At 37.0% G+C, this 26,811-nt stretch overlaps 1 protein-coding gene across 2 annotated transcripts in view; it reads left to right on the top strand.

Moving 5' to 3' along the window:
* Window positions 1-4,152, top strand: part of PDCD10 (programmed cell death 10) — a 39,582-nt gene extending 35,430 nt beyond the window's left edge. Inside the window, exons 6-8 of one of the 2 annotated variants that reach the window (XM_007446425.1) lie at window positions 197-275; window positions 577-659; window positions 3,666-4,152. In XM_007446425.1, coding sequence (XP_007446487.1) covers window positions 197-275; window positions 577-659; window positions 3,666-3,747 — 244 coding nt within the window. In that variant the 3' untranslated portion in view covers window positions 3,748-4,152. The remainder of the gene's footprint in view (window positions 1-196; window positions 276-576; window positions 660-3,665) is intronic. The other variant, XM_007446426.1, reaches the window with a different exon arrangement.
* The last annotated feature ends 22,659 nt before the right edge of the window (window positions 4,153-26,811 follow it).

Here is a 26,811-nt window from a genome sequence, read left to right as displayed (position 1 = left end):
CAGTGTTTTGTCAGCAGTGCAAGAGTAGCTGGGATCACAGGAGGGTACAGGCTAAAACCCCCATTCAACTAGACAGTATTTGTGCTTGATGCAGTGTTCATATGGTAGTTAACAGTGCAGTGATTCTTAAAAAAAAATGTAGACTTCTTTCAAGTGAAACTGATTTTAAGAAGATTCTTTTTTCCTCACCCAACAGGGATATAGCTAGTGCAATAAAAGAACTTCTTGATACAGTGAACAGTGTCTTCAAGAAATATCAATACCAGAACCGCAGGGTAAGTTTAGTAGAAGCCTTGCAAGCTGCCACCCTAGATATTGGTTTACACTTAGTCATTTTACTGAATTAAATAATAAGACTGTTGAATTATTGGAAATGGTTTTGTATCATTAATGACTGGGTTTGTCCTTGCATTTAAATATGCTGTTACATATATTTAAGTAAATACTCCTAAAAATGCTCATCTGTAATATAAGGTATGTTCGTATTCTGTGTAATCTCCTGTCTTTGACTTTGGCTTTTGTGTTACTTCTCTTTTCTTATTTAGTATTTTTTAAAATTATTTTTGATGTCTGCAGGCACTTGAACACCAAAAGAAAGAATTTGTAAAGTACTCCAAAAGTTTCAGTGATACTCTGAAAACCTATTTTAAAGATGGCAAGTAAGTATTGTCATTTATCATCCTTTTCTTTTAAGAATTAGAAAATTATGTGGTTTTATATGATACTAAAATCATATAAATTAAACCCTTTTACTATATTATTAATACTTACACCAACTTACTAAGATAGACTGTTAAAAATAGAAAGGGAATGGTTGATAATCCAGCCATAACTCTAGTCTGGAGCAGGAGTTGCAGACTTTTTCTGAAAAGGGCCAGATGGCAGATATTTTGACTTGGTGGGCTTGTTGCAGCTGCAGCACTTCACCTCTGCTTTTGTAGTGCAGAAGCAGCTGTAGACAGTGTGGAAACAAGTGGTACTTTTGTGGCTGTGTTCTAACAAAACCTTAATTACAGACACTGAATTATATAATTCAGCTGTCACATCATAATATTTTGATTTTTAAAAAAAATTTTACTGTTTCAAATGTAAAAGTATTCCTAGCTCGCAGACCATACAGTGAGTGAGATTTGGCTTACTGGCCTACTTTACCAACCCCTGAAGCAGTGATTCTCAAACTTTAATAGCCTCAGAATCACCTGGAGGAGGGCTTGTTAAAGACAGATTGCTTTTGGGTCCCACCCAGAGTTTCTGATTCTGTAGGTCTCGGGTGGGCCCAAGAATTTACATTTCTGAGAAATTTCCAGATGTCATGGATCCTGCAGGACTGTAAAGAACTGCTGCACTATTGTTAAAACAGTGGTTCTCAATCCTGTTTGCACATTACAGTCACTTGGGTTCAGTGTTTTAAAATCCCAGTGCCTTGGCCCTACCTTCAGAGATTCTGACTCCATTGGCTTGGAGTGGGGTCAGGGTTCAGGTGTGTTTTAGTAAAAGTGCTTCACGTGTTTTTAAAATGCTGTAAACGGTTGTGATCCACTGTCCTGGAATAGGGAGGGCTTTCTATAAGACAGGAAGTATACTAAAAAGGTAAATAGGACATTATTTTAAAATTTACATACACTTGGCTGTAGAACATTCTAGAAAGCCAAGTAATCTTACGTGATTTATGTATAATACACATGTACATATAATGTATAAACTGATGCAGAGGCTATGTCTTCTGCAGCCTCATACCTTACAGAGAATTCTTTGTACCTCAAGTAGAGTTTTGTGGACAAGACCAATTTCCTACAGTGCTTGAAGCAGAAGAATAAATGGTGATTATTTCAGCTGTAATTGGCAGGGACCTCTAACATCTTATCCCACCATTGACATTTTAAGATCCCAATATCCATGTCAAACTATTACAATATTACTGTAGTAATATTAAAAAATAATAAAAATACATTAGAATGGTATATTGATTTTCATAGTTATTTTAAATAGTTCAAACAGGTTGAAATATTTACATTTTATTCTAAATTAAAGATATTGAGCTAAATATTATTAATGGTTTTGTGTTGTTTCATTCTACTATTCAGGTTGTCTAGGGGAAATGTACCTTGTTGACTTAGTTTAATAAGCTAGCCAGGTGTGTTCTGAAAATAAACTTACGTCTATTTTTCCTTGGTCTCCCCTGCTAAGCCCAAATAACCAAAAAACACATTAAAAGAATAATTTGCATTAAGAAAAATTATTTATGATACTGATTGAGAACTATCATGGATTTGGAACATAATTTTCATTAATCTGAAATTATTCACTCTCATTCCTGTTTGTACGTTAGAATCACTTGGGTTCAGTTTTTAAAAATCCTGGTGCCTTGGTGCCATAGGTATTTTTAACAGTTTAAACAGGCATATGGATTATTCAAGCTCTCTACTACTTTTTCTCCATTCAGCAGCTTGTTTAAATTACCATTACTTGCGTATGAATAATGTGCCATAAGTCTTGTCCCTGTTTCCTCAAAATTGAAAATTATTAATAGAGCCTGATCTTTGAGCCATTTTTCAGTAGGAGGATGAATTTGCATTGATTCATCTAATTCTTCCTAGTCCCCCTTTTTTGAGGAATGTTTAGGATGAAGATACAGTCAGCCCTTAGTATCTGCAGGTTCCACATCCCTGGATTCAACCAATTGTGGATTGAAAATATTTGGGGAAAAAAATTCCAGAAAGTTCCATAGCATTTATATTGTATTCACAGCTATTTACATTACGTTTACATTGTATTAGGTATTACGGGTTAGAATCTAGAGATGATTTAAAGTGTACTGGAGGATGTGCATAGGTTATGTGCAAATACTACACCATTTTATGTAAGGGTATTGAGCATCCACAGATGTTGGTACCTGAGGGGGGTCCTGGAACCAGTCCTTCTTGGATACCAAGGGACAACTGTACAAGCTTAGCTTTGCTACTGAGAAACTGATAAGGCCACGCAAGGGGACTAGGGCGTCACCTCTGTGCTCCAGGTCATATGAAAATGGACTGATAGGAAATACGGTGCAGCATGAAGTAATTTTTTAAGAACATATTTTTATATATTGTGGACTCATAAATATTGAAACCATATGATTATTTTCTTTTAAAAGTATATTCTAAAAGTAAAATTCTCAGTTTTTTTTTTTTTTGAAAGAAGGTAAGAGAGATTGGGATGAATCAGATTCAAAGTAATGAGCTTTTTCTTAAGTATTTATCATGCCCATTGATATACAGATTTTGAGGCTGAGTATAATGTTTTAGCAGATGTTGTTCTGGTAACTTCTGTGAAACCAGCTGGAGACTATGTTTGAATCCTCTTCTTTGGCCAGTTATTTTTTTGACCTATAAGTGAACTCTGGTTGTTGAGGTGCCACCAGCAGCCCACCAACACCTTATTGCCAGCCAGAACCACTAGGGGGCAGTAATTCCTAGATAGTTTCAAATGATGCAGGACCCTTCCAAGCTGGGATAAAATTTGTGATATTCAGTACTAACTTGCCTTTTTTTTTTTTTTTTTTTTTTTCCCCTAAATTGATTTTATTGCTACTGCTAGTAGGGCATTTTAAGTATAAAATATTTTTAAAGGATGATTTTTTGGGGGATAAAATTAATTGTTCTTTTTTTTTTTTTTTGAAACAGGGCAATAAATGTGTTCATAAGTGCCAACCGACTAATTCATCAAACCAACTTGATACTTCAGACCTTCAAAACTGTGGCCTGAAAGTTGTATATGTTAAGAGATGTACTTCTCAGTGGCAGTATTGGACTGCCTTTATCTGTAAATTTAAAAGTTTGACTGTATAAATTATCAGTCCCTCCTGAAGGGATCTAATAATCCAGGATGTTGAATGGGATTATTGCCATCTTACACCATATTTTTGTAAAATGTAGCTTAATCATAATCTCACACTGAAGATTTTGCATCACTTTTGCTATTATCATTCTTTTAAGAATTATAAGCCAAAAGAATTTACGCCTTAATGTGTCATTATATAACATTCCTTAAAAGAATTGTAAATATTGGTGTTTGTTTCTGACATTTTAACTTGAAAGCGATATGCTGCAAGATAATGTATTTAACAATATTTGGTGGCAAATATTCAATAAATAGTTTACATCTGTTAAACATTTCTTTACTTGAAAAAATGCATATATATATGTGAATATATATATGATCAGAAGACCAAGACGACTTGCTGTAATGTGTAAAGAACTTATAACGGGAGCTTATTAGCAGTTTTTCAGATAAAGCAACAAGAATTCCTATTTTTTTTGTCCTTAATCACTCTGGACAAAAAGTAGTTAATGGAAATATTTTTGTTAGTTATTATATTTGAGGTACTGAGTATTTTTCCAGCCTTTGTTTTAAGAGACTTATGAGAAGGAGATGGCAGTTTATAGTGTCTTCACACTGTACTGTCACTTTTGAACTCCACAGTGTAAGATTAAGTATTTCTGGTTTGCTGGGCCCTAATAAGCTTTGCGCCTTTTTTCCATAAATTGCCACAACTAATAGTAAGTTGAAACTATACCAATGCTAGTTGGTTTGAAATTGTCATGAGTGTTAATAATATTATATACACTCTTGAAATATGTAGAGTTTTGTTTTACCATAGAGAAGTTTTAAGGAAATCATGTATCAAGTATTCATGTTAAGTGATTTCATTTTTCAATTATGATAAAATAAAGGGAAAAATCAGAATTTATCTTTTATAAAGATTTTAAATGTTAAACTAAATTTCTGTTGGCAATATAAATTTTTTTGCTATGATGCAATTTAGTTATTTTTTAAAATTCTTTCTCCCATTTTAAAAAACAGACTTTTAAAGAATTACTCTCATTAGCAACATAAAAGGAAATCGTCCTGTTAGATGTAAACAGGAAATATGTTGAGGGAAGCAAAAAAACAATAGACAATTGGATGAAATCTCATAATTTATGGACATTTTACTGAATTGATTTTTTTTTTCTTCAGAGATACATAGCTAGTAAAACACAAAGAATTAGCGATTTTAATACTGTTTGTTTTTGGCATAAGCTATTTTTCACTCTTGGAAGTAGAAGGATAGTTATTTGCAAAATAGACTTGTGAATATATGAAGAAAAAAATTTACAGTTTTTCTCTTTTTTGAGCAGCAGACCTTTCTAAGATAAACAAGTACTGTCTTTCTTCCTCTTGTCTTTACCTCCTTAAGAGACCTCATCAGTTACCAGCCATGCCCCAATTCATCTGTTTTTATAAGTCTTGTGTCTTTTTATTCTACTATGCAATATACCTGGCTTCTATTTTCATGAAATTTACCTCCAAATAGGAGGTTTATTCTCAGGATAATTCAGTTTCTTACATGATCCTAGTGGGTTTGTGTTTTTGGGTCAAGGAGGAAAGGACCAGTGTGGCCCCAGTCATATACAACTCCAGAGAACAGAAAGGTGGCTACCAAGCAAAGGAAGAGGGGAGACGTTTGTTGAGCACCTCTGTGTCAAGCATTATTCTAGATACATTAATTTAATTCTCTTAACACTCTGTGATTTAGCCATCTGCCTTACAATTGAGGAAACTGGCTAAGAGAGCTTAGGTTACAAAGCTGGTAATTGCTGGAGCCAGGATTTGAATTCAACATTTGTCTCCAGACTCCATGCTCTTTCCACTGAACTGTACTTCATCCATTGTGGAAAATGCACCATTTAGAATACTAATTCCCTAACACCAAGCTGACATAGCTGTCCCTGGTCCACGGGGAAATGAGAAGAATTAGGATAATGTGATAAGTCTTTTTCATAAATCTAAATTTATTCATTTTAAAGGACCATTCTTTTATTTAAGATCATTGCTATGCTTGGGATGTTTAATATGCCCTCTCCTCACACTTTTTTAAAACAAAGTGATATAATTGTAGATGGTGGTAGTATGGGGTTCTTTCATGATTGCATTGTAATAACCTTGTTTGGCAAAACATGAGGTTAGTAACCCAATGTCAGGCCTTCCTAATTGTTTTTCTAACTTTTTATATGGAAATAATTTCAAGGGATTTCAAATTTACCAGATATTGGCAAGAGTAAGAATAGTGCAAAGAACATCAACACATCTTTTATTCAGATTGACCTATTGTTAAGATTTTACCATTTTTTTATCATTTGTTGATTTGCTTACCTTCCCTTAATCTCCTTTACCCTGGGTCATTTCCATGGCTGCCTTTGTCTTTTATGGTGTTGAGCTGTTTTTGAAAAATACAGTCTTCTGTCTCCTCCCCTATCCTCCCTTTAATAATAGAACGTTCCTCATTTTGGGTTTCCTCATGATTAGATTCAGGCTATGCATTCTTGGTCAGAATAACTACACGGTGTCCCATCTTCTCCTCACTGTTAATTTTGGTCAGCTGGTCAAGGTGTCGTTCAGTTTCTCCAATGTATAGTGACTTTTTTTTTTTTTTTGCCGTACGCGGGCCTCTCACTGCTGTGGCCTCTCCCATTGCGGAGCACAGGCTCCGGACGCGCAGGCTCAGCGGCCATGGCTCACGGGCCCAGCCGCTCAGCGGCACGTGGGATCTTCCCAGACCGGGGCACGAACCCGCGTCCCCTGCATCGGCAGGCGGACTCTCAACCACTGTGCCACCAGGGAAGCCCTAGTGACTATTTTTTACCTTACACCTGATAAGCAATCTGTGGAAGGCTCTTTTTAAGTCCATGCTTAACATCAACATTTCCCCCCCAATATTTAGCATCCATTGATGATTCTTGCTTATTCATTCTTCGACAGTTACAAAATTATGATTTTCCAACTCCAGCATTTCTTCTTATGTACCAGTTGACACAGCATTCTCTGTAAGCCTGAACCCTCCTTTCTCTCCCATCCTTCCATTTCATTAGTCCATATCTGTCCACATGAATTTTTATAGTTACTGTTGTTTTGGACTCCTGGTTTTCTATTTTATTCAATGGCTTATAATTCATTACTTACTTTGGTACTTAAAATGGTCTGAGATTTGACCAGTTAGGAGTACCTTCCATTTCAATCTTGTTTCTATGTCCTTGTGGCTTCCACTACCTTTTTTTTTTTAAAGGACATTATCTTAAATATGTCCCAGGATCTGGAATCAGCAGTTTCTCCAAGGAACTCTGGGGAATGATAACAGATACATAGATCTGCTGGCTGCTGTTTAGGCTCATTGCTACTACGTGTCATTGCTACTGGGTGTCGTCTTGCTTCTAGGCCTATTCAGACAGAACTAGAAAATGTGCATATACAGACATATACACACGGATATGCATGTACACATACATTTTACATGTCATAGGCGCATGATGTTTGATTTCAGAAATCATGAGTTCACACTAGTACCTCCAATTGCAGTCCATCCTCATAGGGTTCTTTCTTGCTTTCCCCATTCCGTGTTTCTGTATCCCTTCCTCAGAATCCTGGCTCCCTGAAAAATCAATTCATTCACTTGTTCAGTCCTACAATACATCTGAAACAGTCTTAGAATTTCTTTTGCCCTATCTCTATTAAAAACACACTTAAAAGACTACAGGACTGTTTGCAGTTCTTTCCCTGTCTGTACCCTGCCCAAGACTAAGAATGTGTAATTACATTTTGTGTTCATGAATTACTTGGATTAATTCTTTTTTGTCCTTCACTGTGATTGTTATTTATTTGAAATAAATTGGGTTCATTTGTTTCAGTTTTCTTCCAGGTTTAAGGTTCCTTCCCCCCGCCCATCCCCACACACTTCCCGTCCTTATAAATTTAATTTTATTCATTTAAAAATACATAGAACATTAACATGCTTCTAAACATCAGAACTATACCAAAAAGTATACTTAGAGAAGTGACACTCTTACCGCTTCTGCCCCATTCCCCACCCTGCCAACTAAGTATCCAACTCCACTGTTTTTTGGTGTTTATCTTCTGTGTTTCTTTTGGTGAAGTAATGATAAATGTGTTTTCTCATTCCCCCCCCCGCCCCGCCCGCTTCATTCTTACACAAAAGGTAGCATTCTAGAAACAAAACCAACCCTCTCAGTTTGCCTAGGACTGTGAAGTTTCTTGGGACACAGAAGTTTTAGTGCTAAAACTGGGAGAGTCGGACAAACTGGGAGGGTTGGTCCCTCTATATACATGCCTTTTTTTTTTTTTTTAAACTTTCTATTTTAAATTGGAGTATAGGTGATTAATAGTGTTGTGTTAGTTTCAGGTGTACAGCAAAGTGATTCAGTTACACATATACATGTATCCATTTTCAAGTTCTTTTCCCAATTAGGTTGTTACATAACATTGAACAGAGTTCCCTGTGCTATACAGTAGGTCCTTGTTGGTTATCCATTTTATTTTATTTTTTTAAACATCTTTATTGGAGTATAATTGCTTTACAGTGGTGTGTAGTTTCTGCTTTATAACAAAGTAAATCAGCTATACATATACATATATCCCCATATCCCCTCCCTCTTGCGTCTCCCTCTCACCCTCCCTATCCCACCCCTCTAGGTGGTCACAAAGCACCGAGCTGATCTCCCTGTGCTATGTGGTTGCTTCCCACTAGCTAGCTATTTTACATTTGGTAGTGTATATATGTCCATGCCCCTCTCACTTTGTCCCATCTTACCCTTCCCCCTCCCCGTATCCTCAAGTCCATTCTCTAGTAGGTCTGTGTCTTTATTCCCGTCTTGCCCCTAGGTTCTTTATGACCTTTTTCTTTTTCTTTTTTTTAGATTCCATATATATGTGTTAGCATACAGTATTTGTTTTCCTCTTTCTGACTTAACTTCACTCTGTATGACAGACTCTAGGTCCATCCACCTCACTACAAATAACTCAATTTCATTTCCTTTTATGGCTGAGTAATATTCCATTGTGTATATGTGCCACATCTTTATCCATTCATCTGTCGATGGACACTCAGGTTGCTTCCATGTCTGGGTATTGTAAATAGAGCTGCAATAAACATGGTGGTGCATGACTCTTTTTGAATTATGGTTTTCTCTGGGTATATGCCCAGTAGTGGGATTACTGGGTCATATGGTAGTTCTATTTTTAGTTTTTTAAGGAACCTACATACTGTTCTCCATAGTGGCTGTATCAATTTACATTCCCACCATGGTTATCCATTTTAAATCTAGCAGTGTGTACATTTCAATCCCAAACTCCCTATCCCTTCCCCCTACCCTTTCCCCCTGGACACCATAAGTTCATTCTTTACGTCTGTGAGTCTGTTTCTATACATGCATTTTTAAAATACAACTTTATTGATGCATGGTTTATATATATATGCCTTAGAAAACAAACAAAAAAAAAAACTATTGAGGTATGATTTACTGCCACAAAATTCACCCATTTTAAGAGTCATGCAACCTGACCACAGCCCAGTTTTGGAATCCTTTGATCATTCGGATAAAATCCCTCATGCCTGGTTACTGGTTAACCCTTGTTCCCATGCCGCCCTGTCTCCTCCCCAGTTCCAGGCAACCACTAGCCACTTTGTCTCTATGGATTTTTCTTTTCTGGATGTTTCATATAAATAAAATCATACAATGTTGTCTTTTTAGCCTGGCTTCTTTTACTTAGTGTAACGTTTTTGAGGTCCATCCAAGTCATTGCATAGATCAGCATTTCTATCAGTATTCTTATTACCGAATAGTATTCCATTATATGAATCTCCTATATTTTATTTATCTATGCATTAGTTGATGGACATCTGAGTTGCTTCTTTCTTGGCTATGATGCATAATGCTGGTATGAACATTTACCTGCAAGTCTGTTTTGGACATGGGTTTTCATTTCTTTTGGGTAGATACCTAAGAGTGGAAATGTTGGGTTGTATGATAAATTTGTATTTAAACTTTTAAGAAAGTATCATACTGTTTTCCATGTGGCTATACCATTTTAAGTTCCCAGCAGAATTTAGGAGGGTTCCCATCTTCACCATCATTTGTTATTGACTATTTTTTGTTATAGGCATTCTTGTAGATACCAAATGGTATCTCATAGGGAAATTTGCATTTCCCTAGTGACAGTGAAGTTGAGCATCTTTTCATGTGTTTATTAGCTGTTTCACATACTTGCTGTCTTTAACGTCTCCAGAAATCACTCCGTGTAAGTCTGTAGCGACCTCTCTCTCCTTTTTTTTTTTTTTTTTTTTTTTTTGTAGCAGCCTAGTGTTCCATGGTGTGTAGGTACCATAATTTATTTATCTGATCAATCTACCATGCTTGGGCATTCAGATAGTTTTCAGCATTTCGCAAATTACAAGTAATACTACAATGAATGTTCCTACGTATATATTTCTGGTTTGTTTGAAGTACACCTTCAGAGTAGATTCATAGAAGTGGGGTTGCTACTAGTCAAACAACATATGCATATGCAGTTTTATTAGATATTGATAAATTCCTTTACATAAAGGTTGAGGCAATTCACACTCTCCCAGGAATGTATGAGACTATTTGTTTCCCCAAGGCTTCACTTAATATTGTCAAGCTTTTGAAATTTTGCCAGAAGATAGGTGAGAAATGGTATCTCATTGTACCTTCAATTTGCATTTCTCCTACTATGAGTGTAGTTAAACATCATTCATGTTTAAGGACCATTTTTGTATCTTTTTGTGAATTTGGTTATTTTTTATCATGCAAAATTCAAACATTTTTATGTAGACAAATTTATTAATTCCTCCATGAAACCATCTGGGCTTGATGCTTCTTTGTGGAGTAAATGATAACTATTTCTACTGTGTGAAATTTTTTATGCTTTCTACAGGAGTCAGTTTGTTAAATTACGTTTTTCTAAGAAGGTATCCATTTCCTCTAGGTTTTCAGATGTGTATTTCTATTGAAGTGAGTAAAATAATCTTTTATGTTTTTTAAACATTTTTCTCTGTCTCAATAGCTATTTCTTTGTTATTATTTCTTATTCTGTATATTTGTACTCTCTCCCACTCCCTTTTTTTATTAAACTGGATAATCCTTTGTCTATGTTGTTCCTGTTTTTCCAGGATTTTATTCATTAATTTTGTGTACAGTTTTTCCTTCTCTACTTCTTTCATTTTAATTTCTACTATTATATTTATTATTTTCTTCCTTGGGCTTTTGTTTTACTTTGTTGTTGTTCTTCTAGTTCTTTCAGTTGGGAATGTAATTAATCTTTGTTTTTTTTATAGCTATGTTATTTAGTGCCATGAAATTTTCTCTGATCACTGCTTAGAATGTATCCCATAGTTGTATTTATTTTCATTATTTTTTAGAAATTCTGTAGTTTTTGTTTATACATCCCGTTTTGCCCAAGAGTTAAGTTTATTAGAATATCTTTAATTTCCAAGTAGAGGATCATTTTTGGTTGCATTTTTAACTTCTCCTATTATTGCATTGTGATCAGCAAGTACTGTTTGCAATAACTTTATAGTATCTGCTGATACTATAAGCAGATAGTATATCTGCTTTGTATTTACTTTGTATATCCCTGCGAATGTTTCATGTATACTTGAGAAGATTGTATTTTCTCTATTATTAGTATGTAGTATTCAATATATATCCCCCCCAAATTACTTCCTGTTGTTTAGTTCTTACATATTTTTTATTTGGCTTACTTGACCTGTCTCGTAGTGTGTGTTAAAGTATCTATTAGCAGTGTGTTTCTCTGCTTCTCCCTGCATCTCTTGTAGTATTTGTTTTACATAGGTGGTTGCTGTTATTTGTTGTGTAGATATTCATACCTGTTACATCCTAAACGTGAATGTGGATTTTAACATTATAAAGTGTCCTTTTTCTCCCTCTTGCTTAGTGCTTTTTGAAATTTGTCTTTTGACCTTGAGTTAAACCCATTCAATTTATTGATATGACTATTATGTTTGGGCTAATTCTGTTATATTATAATTTCTGCATGTATTATGTTATAATTACTGTGTATTCTTTTCTACTTGGTTGTACCATCTTCGCTTTTTAAAAAAATCCTTTTGTATTTAGGAAGGTTTATATTTTTATCCTAGTGGTGGCTTTGTATTAATATATTACAGAATTTTTAACCCCTTTTTTTCTTACTTAAATTTTCATTATCTGGTATGTCAGTTTTAAATCGTATGCCTTAACGCTCACCTATTACCTAAATGAGAGTCAGTGTTCTTTTTCTACATTTCCCTTGTTCTCTCCCTTCTCTTATTTCTAATTACATTTTTTTACTTTATCAACACAGAATACTCACATGGTTTTCTTCTGCCTTTGTTTCCAGCATCGTTTCAGTCTAAATGAACACTACAATTAAATATATGAATGCTCACAAGTTGTCCCTTTGCCTAAGTTTTCTCAGTTGTCTGCTGGTTGGATGAAGCTCATCCTCTAGTAGCTTTTATGCTATATATTTATATAGTATTCTCTGAGTTCTTGCAGGTTCAACATTATTTTCCTATAGTCTTGATACTTAAAGAATATCTTGGTTGCATATAATATCCTTAGTTCACATATTCTTTCCTTAAATTTCTTGAAAACTGTAGCTTCGCTATTACCTTGCTTTGTATGTTGTTTCTGAGATGTCTGGTGTTGATCTCATTCTCTTGCCTTTACATTATTTTGTCTTTTTTGCCTGGAAACCCTAGGATTTTTTCCTTATTTTCAGAGTCTAGTAGTTTTATTAAGATATGTATCAGAGTTGGTCATTCCAGGTCAGTTTTCTTGTTAACTAATATGCCCTTTCTGTGTGTAGATTGAGGTCTTCCTTTGTTTCTGTAAAGTGTTCCTGGATTACAGTTTTAAATATGAATTCTATTCCATTGTTTTGTCTTTCTGGGACATCAGTTAACATGTTGAACTCTCCTTACCTGTCATCCACTGTCTTTTGGTTTTTTTTATACTCCAACATCTTTATTGGAGTATAATTGCTTTACAGTGTTGTGTTAGTTTCTGCTGTATAACAAAGTGAATCAGCTATATGTATACATATATCCCCATATCCCCTCCCTCTTGCGTCTCCCTCCCACCCTCCCTATCCCACCCCTCACCCAGAAATCCCACTACTGGGCATATACCCTGAGAAAATAATAATTCAAAAAAGTCATGTACCACAATGTTCATTGCAGCTCTATTTACAATAGCCAGGACATGGAAGCAACCTAAATGTCCATTGACAGATGAATGGATAAAGAAGATGTGGCACATATATACAATGGAATATTACTCAGCCATAAAAAGAAATGAAATTATTTGTAGTGAGGTGGATAGACCTAGAGTCTGTCATACAGAGTGAAGTAAGTTAGAAAGAGAAAAACAAATACCGTATGCTAACATATATATATGGAATCTAAAAAAAAAAGAAAGAAAAAGAAAAAATGGTTCTGATGAACCTAGGGGCAGGACAGGAATAAAGACACAAATGTGGAGAATGGACTTGAGGACATGGGGAGGGAGAAGGGTAAGCTGGGACAAAGTGAGAGAGTGGCATGGACATATATACACTACCAAATGTAAAATAGATGGCTAGTGGGAAGCAGCCTCATAGCACAGGGGGGTCAGCTCAGTGCTTTGTCTTCCACTTTCTTTGTGACCTCTTTTTACTTCTTTATTTAATTATTTTCCTGCTTTTCTTCAAGATCCTGTTAAATTTTTATCCAAATCTACTCTCAGGCACTTTGTAATTTAACATTTATTTCTTTTTGTTTTTAATTGGAGTACAATTAATTTCTTTACAGTGGTGTGTTAGTTTCTGCTTTATAACAAAGTGAATCAGCTATGCATATACATATATCCCCATATCTCCTCCCTCTTGCGTGTCCCTCCCCCCCCCATCCCACCCCTCTAGGTGGTCACAAAGCACCGAGCTGATCTCCCTGTGCTGTGCGGCTGATTCCAACTAGCTAGCTGTTTTACATTTGGTAGTATTTATAAGTCCATGCCAATTTTCTCACCTCGTCTCAGCTTACCCTTCGCCCTCCCTGTGTCCTCAAGTCCATTCTCTACGTCTGCATCTTTATTCCTGTCCTGCCCCTAGGTTCTTCAGAACCATTTTTTCTTAGATCCCATATATATGTGTTAGTCTACAGTATTTGTTTTTCTCTTTTTGACTTACTTGACAGACTCTAGGTCCATCCACCTCACTACAAATAACTCAATTTCATTTCTTTTTTTGGCTGAGTAATATTCCATTGTATAAATGTGCCACATCTTCTTTATCTATTCATCTGTCGATAGACACCTAGGTTGCTTCCATGTCCTGGCTATTGTAAATAGAGCTGCAATGAACCTTGTGATAGATGACTCTTTTTGAATTATGTTAACCTTTTTTTCTGGTGTAATTTTTTTCTATTTCTTTCCCACATTCAACCAACTCGCATTTCTCCCTATTTTCATGCATTTGAGTCCTTAGTACTTGTATTTCTGATTTAGTCTACTTTTTCATATATCACATGCTTATTTGAGGATATTTTATTTAGTTGGGGTATACTGACTCAGTTTTCTTTTAGCTCCTTTTTTTTCCATTATTTTTTCAAGGTAGGGGGATTTTCAGCAGCGAAAATGAATTGTGTTGCTGTTGGGGAAAGAGGAAGCCCAGTGTGCCTTGTTTCTTTTCTATTACCACCAGATACTTAATTTCCCCTTCTTATTTTCTTCTTTCCTTCTCTGCCTCATTCTTCTCTGGATGCGGTGCTTCATCAAAACTGTTACATCCAGGGCTTCCCTGGTGGCGCAGTGGTTGAGAGTCCGCCTGCCAACGCAGGGGACGCGGGTTCGTGCCCCGGTCTGGGAAGATCCCACATGTCCCGGAGCAGCTGGGCCCGTGAGCCATGGCCGCTGAGCCTGCGCGTCTGGAGCCTGTGCTCCGCAACGGGAGAGGCCACAGCAGTGAGAGGCCCGCGTACCACACACACACACAAAAAAAGCTGTCACATCCAGTCCTGCCTCTTCCCTGCAACTCGTGCTGCAGACTTTCTATCAAGTACCCACCTCTTTTCAGAATTCTGGCCTTTAATGTTGCACTTTCTCTTTCTAAAGATGATTTTACCTTTGCTTTTTCTAAGTCCTCTTTTCCTTTCTGCTCCTTTTCAGAGGCTCTCTTAAACTTCCCCTTACTTGCTCTCCTTGCTCACAGGCTTGCCAACAGCAGGAGAGAAGTAAGAACTCTTGGATTTTTCTTCTCGACTCACAGGTGATTTGAAGGTCGCAGTGTTTGCTGTCTCCTAGTAATACTGAAGGCATAAGTCAGCTAAGGTTTCATTTACTCTTACTGAATTTCTCATTTCAAATAAGAGAATGTGTGGAATATTAAGAATCAGACAGCCACCATTGTTCTCCAAACCTGGAACTTCCTTTTCCAATATTTCAAATAATTTTGCTGGTTTGTGAAATTCAGAATTCCTGAAACCTATGAATTAAAAGACTGAGCTTTAGGGCTTCCCTGGTGGCGCAGTGGTTGAGAGTCCGCCTGCCATTGCAGGGGACACGGGTTCGTGCCCCGGTCCTGGAGATCCCACATGCTGCGGAGCGGCTGGGCCCATGAGCCATGGCCGCTGAGCCTGCGCGTCCGGAGCCTGTGCTCCGCAATGGGAGAGGCCACAGCAGTGAGAGGCCCGCGTACAGAAAAGACTGAGCTTTAGAGGTAAATGAAGACCCTGTGTTTTGGGAGGTCAGATTCAGGGGAAAGCTGTGGGCTCCCTCAATCCTTCCAGTCCCCTTCTTCACAGGGAGCACTGGTAGGAAGTAAGCTCCATTTCTCTTTTCCCTGGTCTTGGTGCTCTTGCTGTTAACTGGCAGGTTAACCTGGGAGACAATTTTCTATTCTGAGAAGGTTCTAAATTGGCATACTCATGTTGGCTAAAATAGGATACTCCTGGGCTTCAAATTAAGAAATAATATGTCTAGAAAGTCCAAAGTCCAAAGACTGTTTCCAGCCATCCAGTGAACTACGCAAACCAACTGTGGTAAATGTAAAAGCATACATTTTGAGTAAAACCTAGTGTTTGAGGATAAGCCGACTTGTATTAGTCTAGTCTGGCTGTCATGAAATACCATAAACTGCATGGCTTAAACAACAAAATTTCATTTTCTCACAGATTTGGAGGCTGGAAGTCTGAGATTAGCAACAGAAAAGAAAATCAGGGAAGAGAATGCTAAGTAAAACTATTGAACTGCAGCTATGTTAAGGAAGACCTAAGATAGACTGCTAAAATTAATACTAAAGAAAGGAGGGAGGGACCCCATGAAAAAAACACACAGGAATGTACAAATGAATTTGCGTACCATGGCTTTCAGCTACAAGATATAAGACAAAGAAGGAAAATGGCCTGGAAGATGATTCTAAGTAACATTGCCTTATAAATGTGCTGAAGTGTTTCACTCAGTATGAAATAATAAAGATATTTGTTATTGTTTTGTAAAGATGCTAAACAAGAGAGCAAAGAGTGCTTCAGAAAACATCTCATCACCTGGGCACACTGCATGAAAAGCTACAAATTATCAACAGGATATTATTCTAAATGGAATTTGAAAAAGAAGAAATTAGGTAGACTGAATTCCAAATGAAATTAAGATTTGGGGGGGGGGCGTCAATTATAGCTGAATACTGATCTATTTCACCTATTTTCTTGGTTGGCATTTATATTTGACCTCTTTTATAATGTTTATGCATTTCTCTTTTCTCTTAAGCTTTTTCCAGAAATTGTTTGAGAGATTTTTATGATTTTGACAGTTTGACATTTACATTCCAAGCAAAAGGGCTAAGCTTTTTCAAGCATGTGTTACTAAGGACTTTGAGAAAATAAACCCAGTCATTTGATACCACTGCCAAGAAATAGCACTCATCCTTCTAATTCAAATCAGCTATTCATAACAGCATATTTAATATCTCATTTCATCTATAATTATCCTACAGAGTCTGGCTTTGCAAATATAGTTATAAAGTTATTCTCTGAATACCATTATACTCAATAACATATTTCTTTTTTTTTTTAACATCTTTATTGGAGTATAATTGCTTTACAATGGTGTGTTAGTTTCTGCTTTATAACAAAGTGAATCAGCTATGCATATACATATATCCCCATATCTCCTCCCTCTTGTCTCTCCCTCCCACCCTCCCTATCCCACCCCTCTAGGTGGTCACAAAGCACAGAGCTGATCTCCCTGTGCTATGCAGCTGCTTCCCACGCGCTATCTATTTTATGTTTGGTAGTGTATATATGTTCATGGCATCTCTCACTTCGTCCCAGCTTACCCTTCCCCCTCCCCATGTCCTCAAGTCCAATCTCTACATCTGCATCTTTATTCCTGTTCTGCCCCTAGGCTCTTCAGAACTTTTTTTTTTTGATTCCATATATATGTGTTAGCATATGGTATTTGTTTTTCTCCTTCTGACTTATTTCACTCTGTATGACAGTCTCTGGGTCCATCCACATCACTAAAAATAACTCAATTTCGTTTCTTTTTATGGCTGAGTAATATTCCATTGTATATGTGTGCCACATCTTCTTTATCCATTCATCTGTCAGTGGACACTTAAGTTGCTTCCATGTCCTGGCTATTGTAAATAGAGCTGCAATGAACATTGTGGTACATGAAACTTTTTGAATTATGGTTTTCTCAGGGTATATGCCCAGTAGTGGGATTGCTGGGTCATATGGTAGTTCTATTTTTAGTTTTTTAAGGAACCTTCAAACTGTTCTCCATAGTGGCTGTATCAATGTACGTTCCCACCAACAGTGTAAAAGTGTTCCCTTTTCTCCACATCCTCTCCAGCATTTCTTGTTTATAGATTTTTTGATGATGACGATTCTGACCGGTGTGAGGTGATACCTCATTGTAGTTTTGATTTGCATTTCTCTAATGATTAGTGATGTTGAGCATCCTTTCATGTGTTTGTTGGCAATCTGTATATCTTCTTTGGAGAAATGTTTATTTAGGTCTTCTAAATAAACCTAAATGTTTAGGTATGCCAACCCATTTTTGGATTGGGTTGTTTCTTTTTTTGATATTGAGCTGCATTGGCTGCTTGTAAATTTTGGAGATTAATCCTTTGTCAGTTGCTTCATTTGGAAATATTTTCTTCCATTCTGAGGTTTGCCTTTTCATCTTGTTTATGGTTTCCTTTGCTGTGCAAAAGCTTTTAAGTTTCATTAGGTCCCATTTGTTTGTTTTTATTTCCATTTCTCTAGGAGGTGGGTCAAAAAGGATCTTGCTGTGATTTATGTCATAGAGTGTTCTGCCTATGTTTTCCTCTAAGAGTTTTATAGTGTCTGGTCTTACAGTTAGGTCTTTAATCCGCTTTGAGTTTATTTTTGTGTATGGTGTTAGGGAGTGTTCTAATCTCATTCTTTTACATGTAGCTGTCCAGATTTCCCAGCACCACTTATTGAAGAGGCTGTCTTTTCTCCATTGTATATTCTTGCCTCCTTTATCAAAGATAAGGTGACCATATGTGTGTGGGTTTATCTCTGGGCTTTCTATCCTGTTCCATTGATCTATATTTCTATATTTGTGCCAGTACCATACTGTCTTAATTACTGTAGCTTTGTAGTATAGTCTGAGGTCAGGGAGCCTGGTTGCTCCAGCTCCGTTTTTCTTTCTCAACATTGCTTTGGCTATTCGGGGTCTTTTGTGTTTCCAAACAAATAGTGCAATTTTTTATTCTAGTTCTGTGAAAAATGCCATTGGTAATTTGATAGGGATTGCATTGAATCTGTACATTGCTTTGTGTAGCATAGTCTTTTTCACAATGTTCATTCTTCCAATCCAAGAACATGGTATATCTCTCCATCTGTTTGTATCCTCCTTAATTTCTTTCATCAGTGTCTTATAGTGTTCTGCATACAGGTCTCTTGTCTCCTTAGGTAGGTTTATTCCTAGATATTTTATTTTTTTTGTTGCAGTGGTAAATGGGAGTGTTTCCTTAATTTCTCTTTCAGATTTTTCATCATTAGTGTATAGGAACAAAAGAGATTTTTGTGCATTAATTTTGTATCCTGCTACTTTACCAAATTCATTGATTAGCTCTAGTAGTTTTCTGGTGGCACCTTTAGGATTCTCTATGTATAGTATCATGTCATCTGCAAATAGTGACAGTTTTACTTCTTCTTTTCTGATTTGGATTCCTTTTATTTCTTTTTCTTCTTGTACTGATGTGGCTGAAACTTCCAAAACTATGTTCGATAATAGTGGTGAGAGTGGGCAACCTTGTCTTATTCCTGATCTTAGTGGAAATGGTTTCAGTTTTTCACCATTGAGAACCATGTCAGCTGTTGGTGTGTCACGTATGGCCTTTATTATGTTGAGGTAAGTTCCCTCTATGCCTACTTTCTGGAGGATTTTTATCATAAATGGGTGTTGAATTTTGTTGAAAGCTTTTTCTGCATCTACTGAGATGATCATATGGTTTTATCCTTCAGTTTGTTAATATGGTGTATCACATTGATTGATTTGCGTATATTGAAGAATCCTTGCGTTCCTGGGATAAACCCCACTTGAATATGGTGTATGACCCTTTCAACGTGCTGTTGGATACTGTGTGCTGGTATTTTGTTGAGGATTTTTGCTTCTATGTTCATCGGTGATTTTGGCCTGTAGTTTTCTTTGTGACATCTTTGTCTGGTTTTGGTATCAGGGTGATGGTGGCTTCATAGAATGACTTTGGGAGTGTTCCTCCCTCTGCTGTATTTTGGAAGAGTTTGAGAAGGATAGGTGTTAGCTCTTCTCTAAATGTTTTATAGAATTCGCCTGTGAAGCCATCTGGTCCTGGGCTTTTGTTTCTTGGAAGATGTTTAATCACAGTCTCAATTTCAGTGCTTGTGATTAGTCTGTTTATATTTTCTATTTCTTCCTGGTTCAGTCTTGCAAGGCTGTGCTTTTCTAAGAGTTTGTCCATTTCTTCCAGGTTGTCCATTTTATTGGCATATACTTGCTTGTAGTAATCTCTCATGATCCTTTGTATTTCTGCAGTGTCAGTTGTTACTTCTCCTTTTTCATTTCTAATTCTATTGATTTGAGTCTTCTCCCTCTTTTTCTTGGTGAGTCTGGCTAATGGTTTATCAATTTTGTTTATCTTCTCAAAGAACCAGCTTTTAGTTTTATTGATCTTTCCTATCATTTCCTTCATTTCTTTTTCATTTATTTCTGATCTGATACTTATGATTTCTTTCCTTCTGCTCACTTTGGGGATTTTTTGTTCTTCTTTCTCTAATTGCTTTAAGTGTCAGTTTAGGTTGTTTATTTGAGATGTTTCTTGTTTCTTGAGGTAGGATTTTATTGCTATAAACTTCCCTCTTAGAACTGCTTTTGCTGCATCCCTTAGGTTTTGGGTCATCACGTTTTCATTGTCATTTGTTTCTAGATACTTTTTTGATATCCTATTTGATTTCTTCAGTGATCTCTTGGTTATTTGGTAGTGTATCGTTTAGCCTCCATGTGTTTGTATTTTTTACAGATTTTTTCCTGTAATTAGTATCTAGTCTCATAGCGTTGTGGTCAGAAAAGATACTTGATACAATTTCAATTTTCTTAAGTTTACCAAGGCTTGATTTGTGACCCAAGATATGATCTATCCTGGAGACTTTTTCATGAGCACTTGAGAAGAAAGTGTATTCTGTTGTTTTTGGATGGAATGTCCTATAAATATCAATTAAGTTTCTCTTGTTTAATGTATCATTTAAAGCTTGTGTTTCCTTATTTATTTTCATTTTGAATGATCTGTCCATTGGTGAAAGTGGGGTGTTAAAGTCCCCTTCTATGATTGTGTCACTGTCAATTTTCCCTTATGGCTGTTAGCATTTGCCTTATGTATTGAGGTGCTCCTATGTTGGGTGCATAAATATTTACAATTGTTATATCTTCTTCTTGGATCGATCCCTTGATCATTATGTAGTGTCCTTCTTTGTCTCTTGTAATAGTCTTTATTTTAAAGTCTATTTTATCTGATATGAGAACTGCTACTCCAGCTTTCTTTTGATTTCCTTTTGCATGGAATATCTTTTTCCATCCCCTGACTGTCAGTCTGTATGTGTCCCTAGGTCTGAAGTGGGTATCTTGTAGCCAGCATATATATGGGTCTTGTTTTTGTATCCATTCAGCCAGTCTATGTCTTTTGGTTGGAGCATTTAATCCATTTACATTTAAAGTAGTTATAGATATGTATGTTCCTATGACCATTTTCTTAATTGTTTTGGGTTTGTTTTTGTAGGTCTTTTCCTTCTGTTGTGTTTCCTGCCTAGAGAAGTTTCCTTTGGCATTTGTTGTAAAGCTGGTTTGGTGGTGCTGAATTCTCTTAGCTTTTGCTTGTCTGTAAAGGTTTTAATTTCTCCATCAAATCTGAATGAGATCCTTGCTGGGTAGAATAATCTTGGTTGTAGGTTTTTCCCTTTCATCACTTTAAATATGCCCCTCTGGCTTGCAGAGTTTCTGCTGAAAGATCAGCTGTTAACCTTATGGGGATTCCCTTGTATGTTAATTGTTGCTTTTCCCTTGCTGCTTTTAATATGTTTTCTTTGTAATTATTTTTTGATAGTTTGATTAATATGTGTTTTGGCATGTTTCTCCTTGGATTTATCCTGTGTGGGACTTTCTGTGCTTCCTGGACTTGATTGACTATTTCCTTTCCCATATTGGGGAAGTTTTCATCTATAATCTCTTCAAATGTTTTCTCAGTTGCTTTTTTTTTTTCTCTTCTTCTTCTGGGACCCCTATAATTCAAATGTTGGTGCATTTAATGTTGTCCCAGAGGTCTCCGAGACTGTCTTCAATTCTTTTCATTCTTTTTTCCTTTATTCTGCTCTGTGGTAGTTATTTCCACTATTTTATCTTCCAGGTCACTTATCGGTTCTTCTGCTATTGATTCCCTCTAGAGAATATTTAATTTCATTTATTGTGTTGTTCATCTTTGTTTGTTTGCTCTTTAGTTCTTCTGTGTCCTTGTTGAATGTTTCTTGTATTTTCTCCATTCTCTTTCCAAGATTTTGGATTGTGTTTACCATCATTACTCTGAATCCTTTTTCAGGTAGACTGCCTATTTCCTCTTCATTTGTTTGGTCTGGTGGGTTTTTACCTTGCTCCTTCATCTGCTGCGTATTTATCTGTCTTCTCATTTTCCTTAACTTACTGTGTTTGGGGTCTCCATTTCGCAGGCTGCAGGTTCGCAGTTCCCATTGTTTTTGGTGTCTGCCCCCAATGGCTAAGGTTGGTTCAGTGGGTTGTATAGGGTTGCTGGTGGAGGGGACTGGTGCCTGTGTTCTGCTGGATGAGGCTGGATCTTGTCTTTCAGGTGGGAAGGTCCACGTCTGGTGGTTTTTTTTGGGGTGTCAGTGATCTTATTATGATTTTAGGCAGCCTCTCTGCTAATGGATGGGGTTGTGTTCCTGTCTTGCTAGTTGTTTGGCGTAGGCTGTCCAGCACTGTAGCTTGCTGGTCATTGAGTGGAGCTGGGTCTTAGTGTTCAGATGGAGATTTCTGGGAGAGGTTTAGCCATTTGATATTACGTGGAGCCGGGAGGTCTCTGATGGACCAATGTCCTGAACTTGGCTCTCCCACCTCAGAGGCTCAGGCCTGACACCTGGCTGGAGCACCAAGATCCTGTCAGTGACATGGCCTCAGAAGAAAAGGGAGAAAAAAAAAGAATGAAAGAAAAGAAAGGAACAGAAAGAAAATAAGTAAAGTTATTAAAATAAAAAAGTTTTAAAATATTATTAAAAATTAAAAAGTAATAAAAAAAAGAAAGAGAGCAACCAAACCAAAAAAGAAATCCACCAATGATAATAAGCACTAAAAACTATACAAAAAGACAAACAAACAAACAAAAAATAAAATGGACTGACAGAACCCTAGGACAAATGGTAAAAAACAAAGCTATACAGGCAAAAGCACACAAAGAAGAATACACATACACACTCACTGAACCTGTTCACTGTCTGCAAAGCAGATTCAGGGTTAGCAGTCTGTTTTGCTGGGAGGATAAGTGCATGTAAAATGCCTGGATCCAAGCCCCTACTGAAACCAAGCAGGACTCAGTGGGACTCCTGGACACAAAAAGCACTAACATATTTCCTATGTTTCCCTTTTTTTCTGATAGTACTCACAAGCCCTACATGAGTTACTTGGTTTCCTCCAGACTCCTCTCTTGAAGGAAACTGCCCCAGCCATGGTCATTGCTGAAGGAAAGGGATCTTGGCTATTTTTATGTGACCCTCCCTATCAACACTGATTGGAACAGGGGTCGAAAGCTTATTCAATGGCAAAAATTACTGGGGTTGGCCTTTGAGATAGCCCGTCTGAAGTACAGCTGTGCTCCACCGTGATGAGCCGGGCCACTTCAGACCCTTGCTCTAAATTCTAAACTAGGTAATTCTGAAAATTGCTTGGCAGTGGGAGAGGAAACTAAAATAATACGATGAAGCCATGAAGCAGAAGACATAGGGGCCAACATTAGGAGGAAACAGAGACCACCAGTAAGGATGAGGTGGAGGAAATTGGTCAGAGGATAAGTTGTCAGTTTGTAGTGAAAAAGTAGGGTGTAGAAACACAGAAACAAACAGCAGAAGAGTTGCTCAAGTTACATTTAGGTGAAAATTCAATTGACTGCTATTGAGATAAGATAATCTAATTCCCAGACTTGGTTTTGTTCCAGAATAACCTTCCAGTACTGCATCAGACTCGGCACTACTGTGAAGGCATACCTCGGAGGTGTTGAGGGTTCAGTTCCAGATCGCCACAATAAAGCAAGTCACAAAAATTTTTTGGTTTCCCAGTGCATATACAAGTTATGTCTACACTATACTGTAGTCTAGTAAGTGTGTGATAGCATTATGTCTAAAAAAAAATGTACATGCCTTAATTAAAAAATACTTTATTGCTAAAAAATGCTGTCATCTGAGCCTTTAGTGAGTTGTAATCTTTTTGCAGCAGTAACGTCAAAATCACTGATCACAGGTGACCATAACAAATATAACAATAATGAAAAAGTTTAAAATATTACAAAAATTACACAAAGACACAAAGTGAGCAAATGCTATTGGAAAAATTGCTCGACACAGGGTTACCACTTTGGCTTTTACAGCTGGGAATCACCTAGCACCCCTCCTCCCACCCAGGTGCCCAAGACCGTGTCCATTCTCCAGCACAGCCTGCATCTCATAGTACTGGTTATTCATTTCTCCAAAGTCATTTGCAACAGGGAAGTACAGGTGCTTGAATTGTGGCAGTCCTTAGTCAGACTCTCATTTTTCTTAGGTCCAGTATAAATAAACTCCTTATAAGTCCTGGAGTTAATATGGCAAGGGCGATTCTACGAAAGGCCAAATGCCAGGCATTTCTGAGACTTGAAAAAGCTACTGAAACAGCCGTTAATTTTTTTCTAGCCATCTTGCAAGCAGTTTGGGTTTCCTACCCAGCATCCCTTCCCTGTCTCTTCCTTGGTAACAAAACCCTGTTTTCATACAGAAGAACATTGTACCCAACACCAGGCAAGATAGCCTGTTTTTCCCAGACTACCTCATAGGCAGAAATGACCACATGACAAATGACACGATTCTGGCCAATGAAACCATAAGTGGAAGACTGTTTGGGGCTCTGGAAAGGCCTTTGTTTTTACATGATAAAATAGGAAACGCGTTCCCTCTTCCCTTCATCCTCAGGAAGTTCATACTGGAGTCACTTAACCAACATCAGCAACTGCCTTTTTCTAGATTTCTAGCTATATTAAAACAAAAAACAAAACAATTCCTGTTGCTACTTGCAAGCTAGTACATCCCTAATAGATACAAACAATTAGGAAGATGATAACATTTGTCTTGTTAGAAAATACTGGAGAATACACAAGGTTAAAAGCAATAAGCACAGTTTTAGACTTGCTGGACCTAGGTTTCTGGGAACCAGCTAACTGTGGTGTCCACAAACCTTTATTTTGTAAAACATGCTGTATTTGTGAAGCACAATAAAACAAGGTATGCCTGTAATTCATTACTTCTCCAGGAGTGCCCAGTGTGTCCCTCTCTTCCTCTTTTTAATCACACTATATAACAAACCCCCATTACTTGACTATGTAAGTGAGTTTGGTTTTTATGACCCAAATAGCCTGACCTACATTGCCTAATGGTAGTGTTTGGGTAGCTTTCTTTGTGTCGTATTGATATTTAGGTACTCGTATTTATTTTCCTAACACAGTATTCTCATAGTGTCTTCAGTACTATGAGCTGCAGGCTGTGCTGGAGAATGGACATGGTCTTGGGCACCTGGGTGGGAGGAGGGGTACTGGGTGACTCCCAGCTGTAAAAGCCAAAGTGAACCCAAAGCCACTGGCTTCCCTAAGTGAGGATGTCCTCACACACTCAGCTGGGTGACAGTGGGTGCTTCCCCTGCTAAAGCTCAAATCCTGAAGTTTGTACTTTTATCTTGAAAAAATTTTAAAGCTACAGAGCTGTAAGAAGAGTACAATAATATACATCGATGTGTGTAAGTGTGTATTTAGAGTTGTTATATATGATCATTATTGTTGAGCCAGTTGCAAACATTACAGGCATCATGACCCTTATCCTAAATACATCGCCATTTATCTCTAAGAACAAATACATTCTCTTACATAACCACGGGGCAGTTATCAAATTTGGAAAATTTCATATTGATTCAATACTATTTTCTAATATACAGTCCATATTTAAATGTTGCCTTTCCTCCCAATGCTGTTCCCTCCCTTCACTCAACCCCAATTCAAGGAGCCAATCTGGGATTATGAGTTGCATGTAGTTGCCTTGTGTTTTCAGTTTCAATGATCCTTTATCATTTCATGACATTGACATTTTGGGAAGAGGATGGTTGGTTGTCTTTTGGAATTCTATCTATTTGGATGTGTCTGTTTACTCATGAATAGATTCAGTTCTGGGTTTGGCAGGGATATTGTGGAAGTGATGCTGGTCCTTCTCGGCACCTCACATCCAGATGCACATGATGTCAGCCTGTCCCATTATTGGCGTTGTTAACTCCAATAACTTACTCCACTGCAAGGTACCCCTTTTGCTTCTGTAATGTAAGTAATCTGTGGGGAAGATACTTTGAAACTGTGTAAATATTTTATTTTTTAAGAAACTTTAATCAATTGATGATCTTTTCCTGAATCAATTATTACTAAAGTTGGTTGTGAAATAGTGATTTTCTAACTCTATCAAGATTTACCTCTTTTTATTCCCTACTTGTCCACTTCCTTCCTTCTACCCTTTCCTTCCTCCCTTCCTCCTTCCCTTCCTTCCTTCCTTGTTTCCTTCTTTCCACTTTCTCCCTCTCTCTCTGTCCCTCTCTCTCTCTCTCTCTCTCTCTCTCTCTATATATATATATATATATATATATATATATATATATATATAGAGAGAGAGAGAGAGAGAGAGAGAGAGGGACAGAGAGAGAGAGAGAGGAAGAAAGTGAAAAGTATATTTGTATACTGATACAAATATATATATATTTTTATTTGTATCAGTATAGAATCATGGACCCTTCTTAAAAATTCTTTGTGTTACCCATTCCTGTCATTATTCATTTTGTTGCTCAAATTGACTCCAATTTGGCCAGTGTGAGTCCCTTTTTGCCTTCACTGATTTCTTTTTGATGTGTCTATCATTTTTAAAGCTTTTTTTTTTTTTTACTTTCTAGCAAACAAGATATCCAAGGTTTGTCTTGTACTACTCCTGCCTTGGTTCTGGAATCATTTAGTTCTCCAAGGAGAATCATATTTAGAAATGAAGACCTGGGCTAAATGTGCTTATTGCATTTGAGTTGTCTCAGCAGTCAGAGCTAGGAAATAAGTGTGTGTGTGTGTGTGTGTGTGTGTGTGAGAGAGAGAGAGAGAGAGAGAGAG

This window comes from Lipotes vexillifer, unplaced genomic scaffold (assembly GCF_000442215.2).
Source record: "Lipotes vexillifer unplaced genomic scaffold, Lipotes_vexillifer_v1.1 scaffold763, whole genome shotgun sequence".
Classification (NCBI taxonomy): Eukaryota; Metazoa; Chordata; class Mammalia; order Artiodactyla; family Lipotidae; genus Lipotes; species Lipotes vexillifer.
The sequence above is the reverse complement of the archived record's forward strand: the minus strand, read 5'-3'. Positions and strand labels throughout refer to the sequence as shown.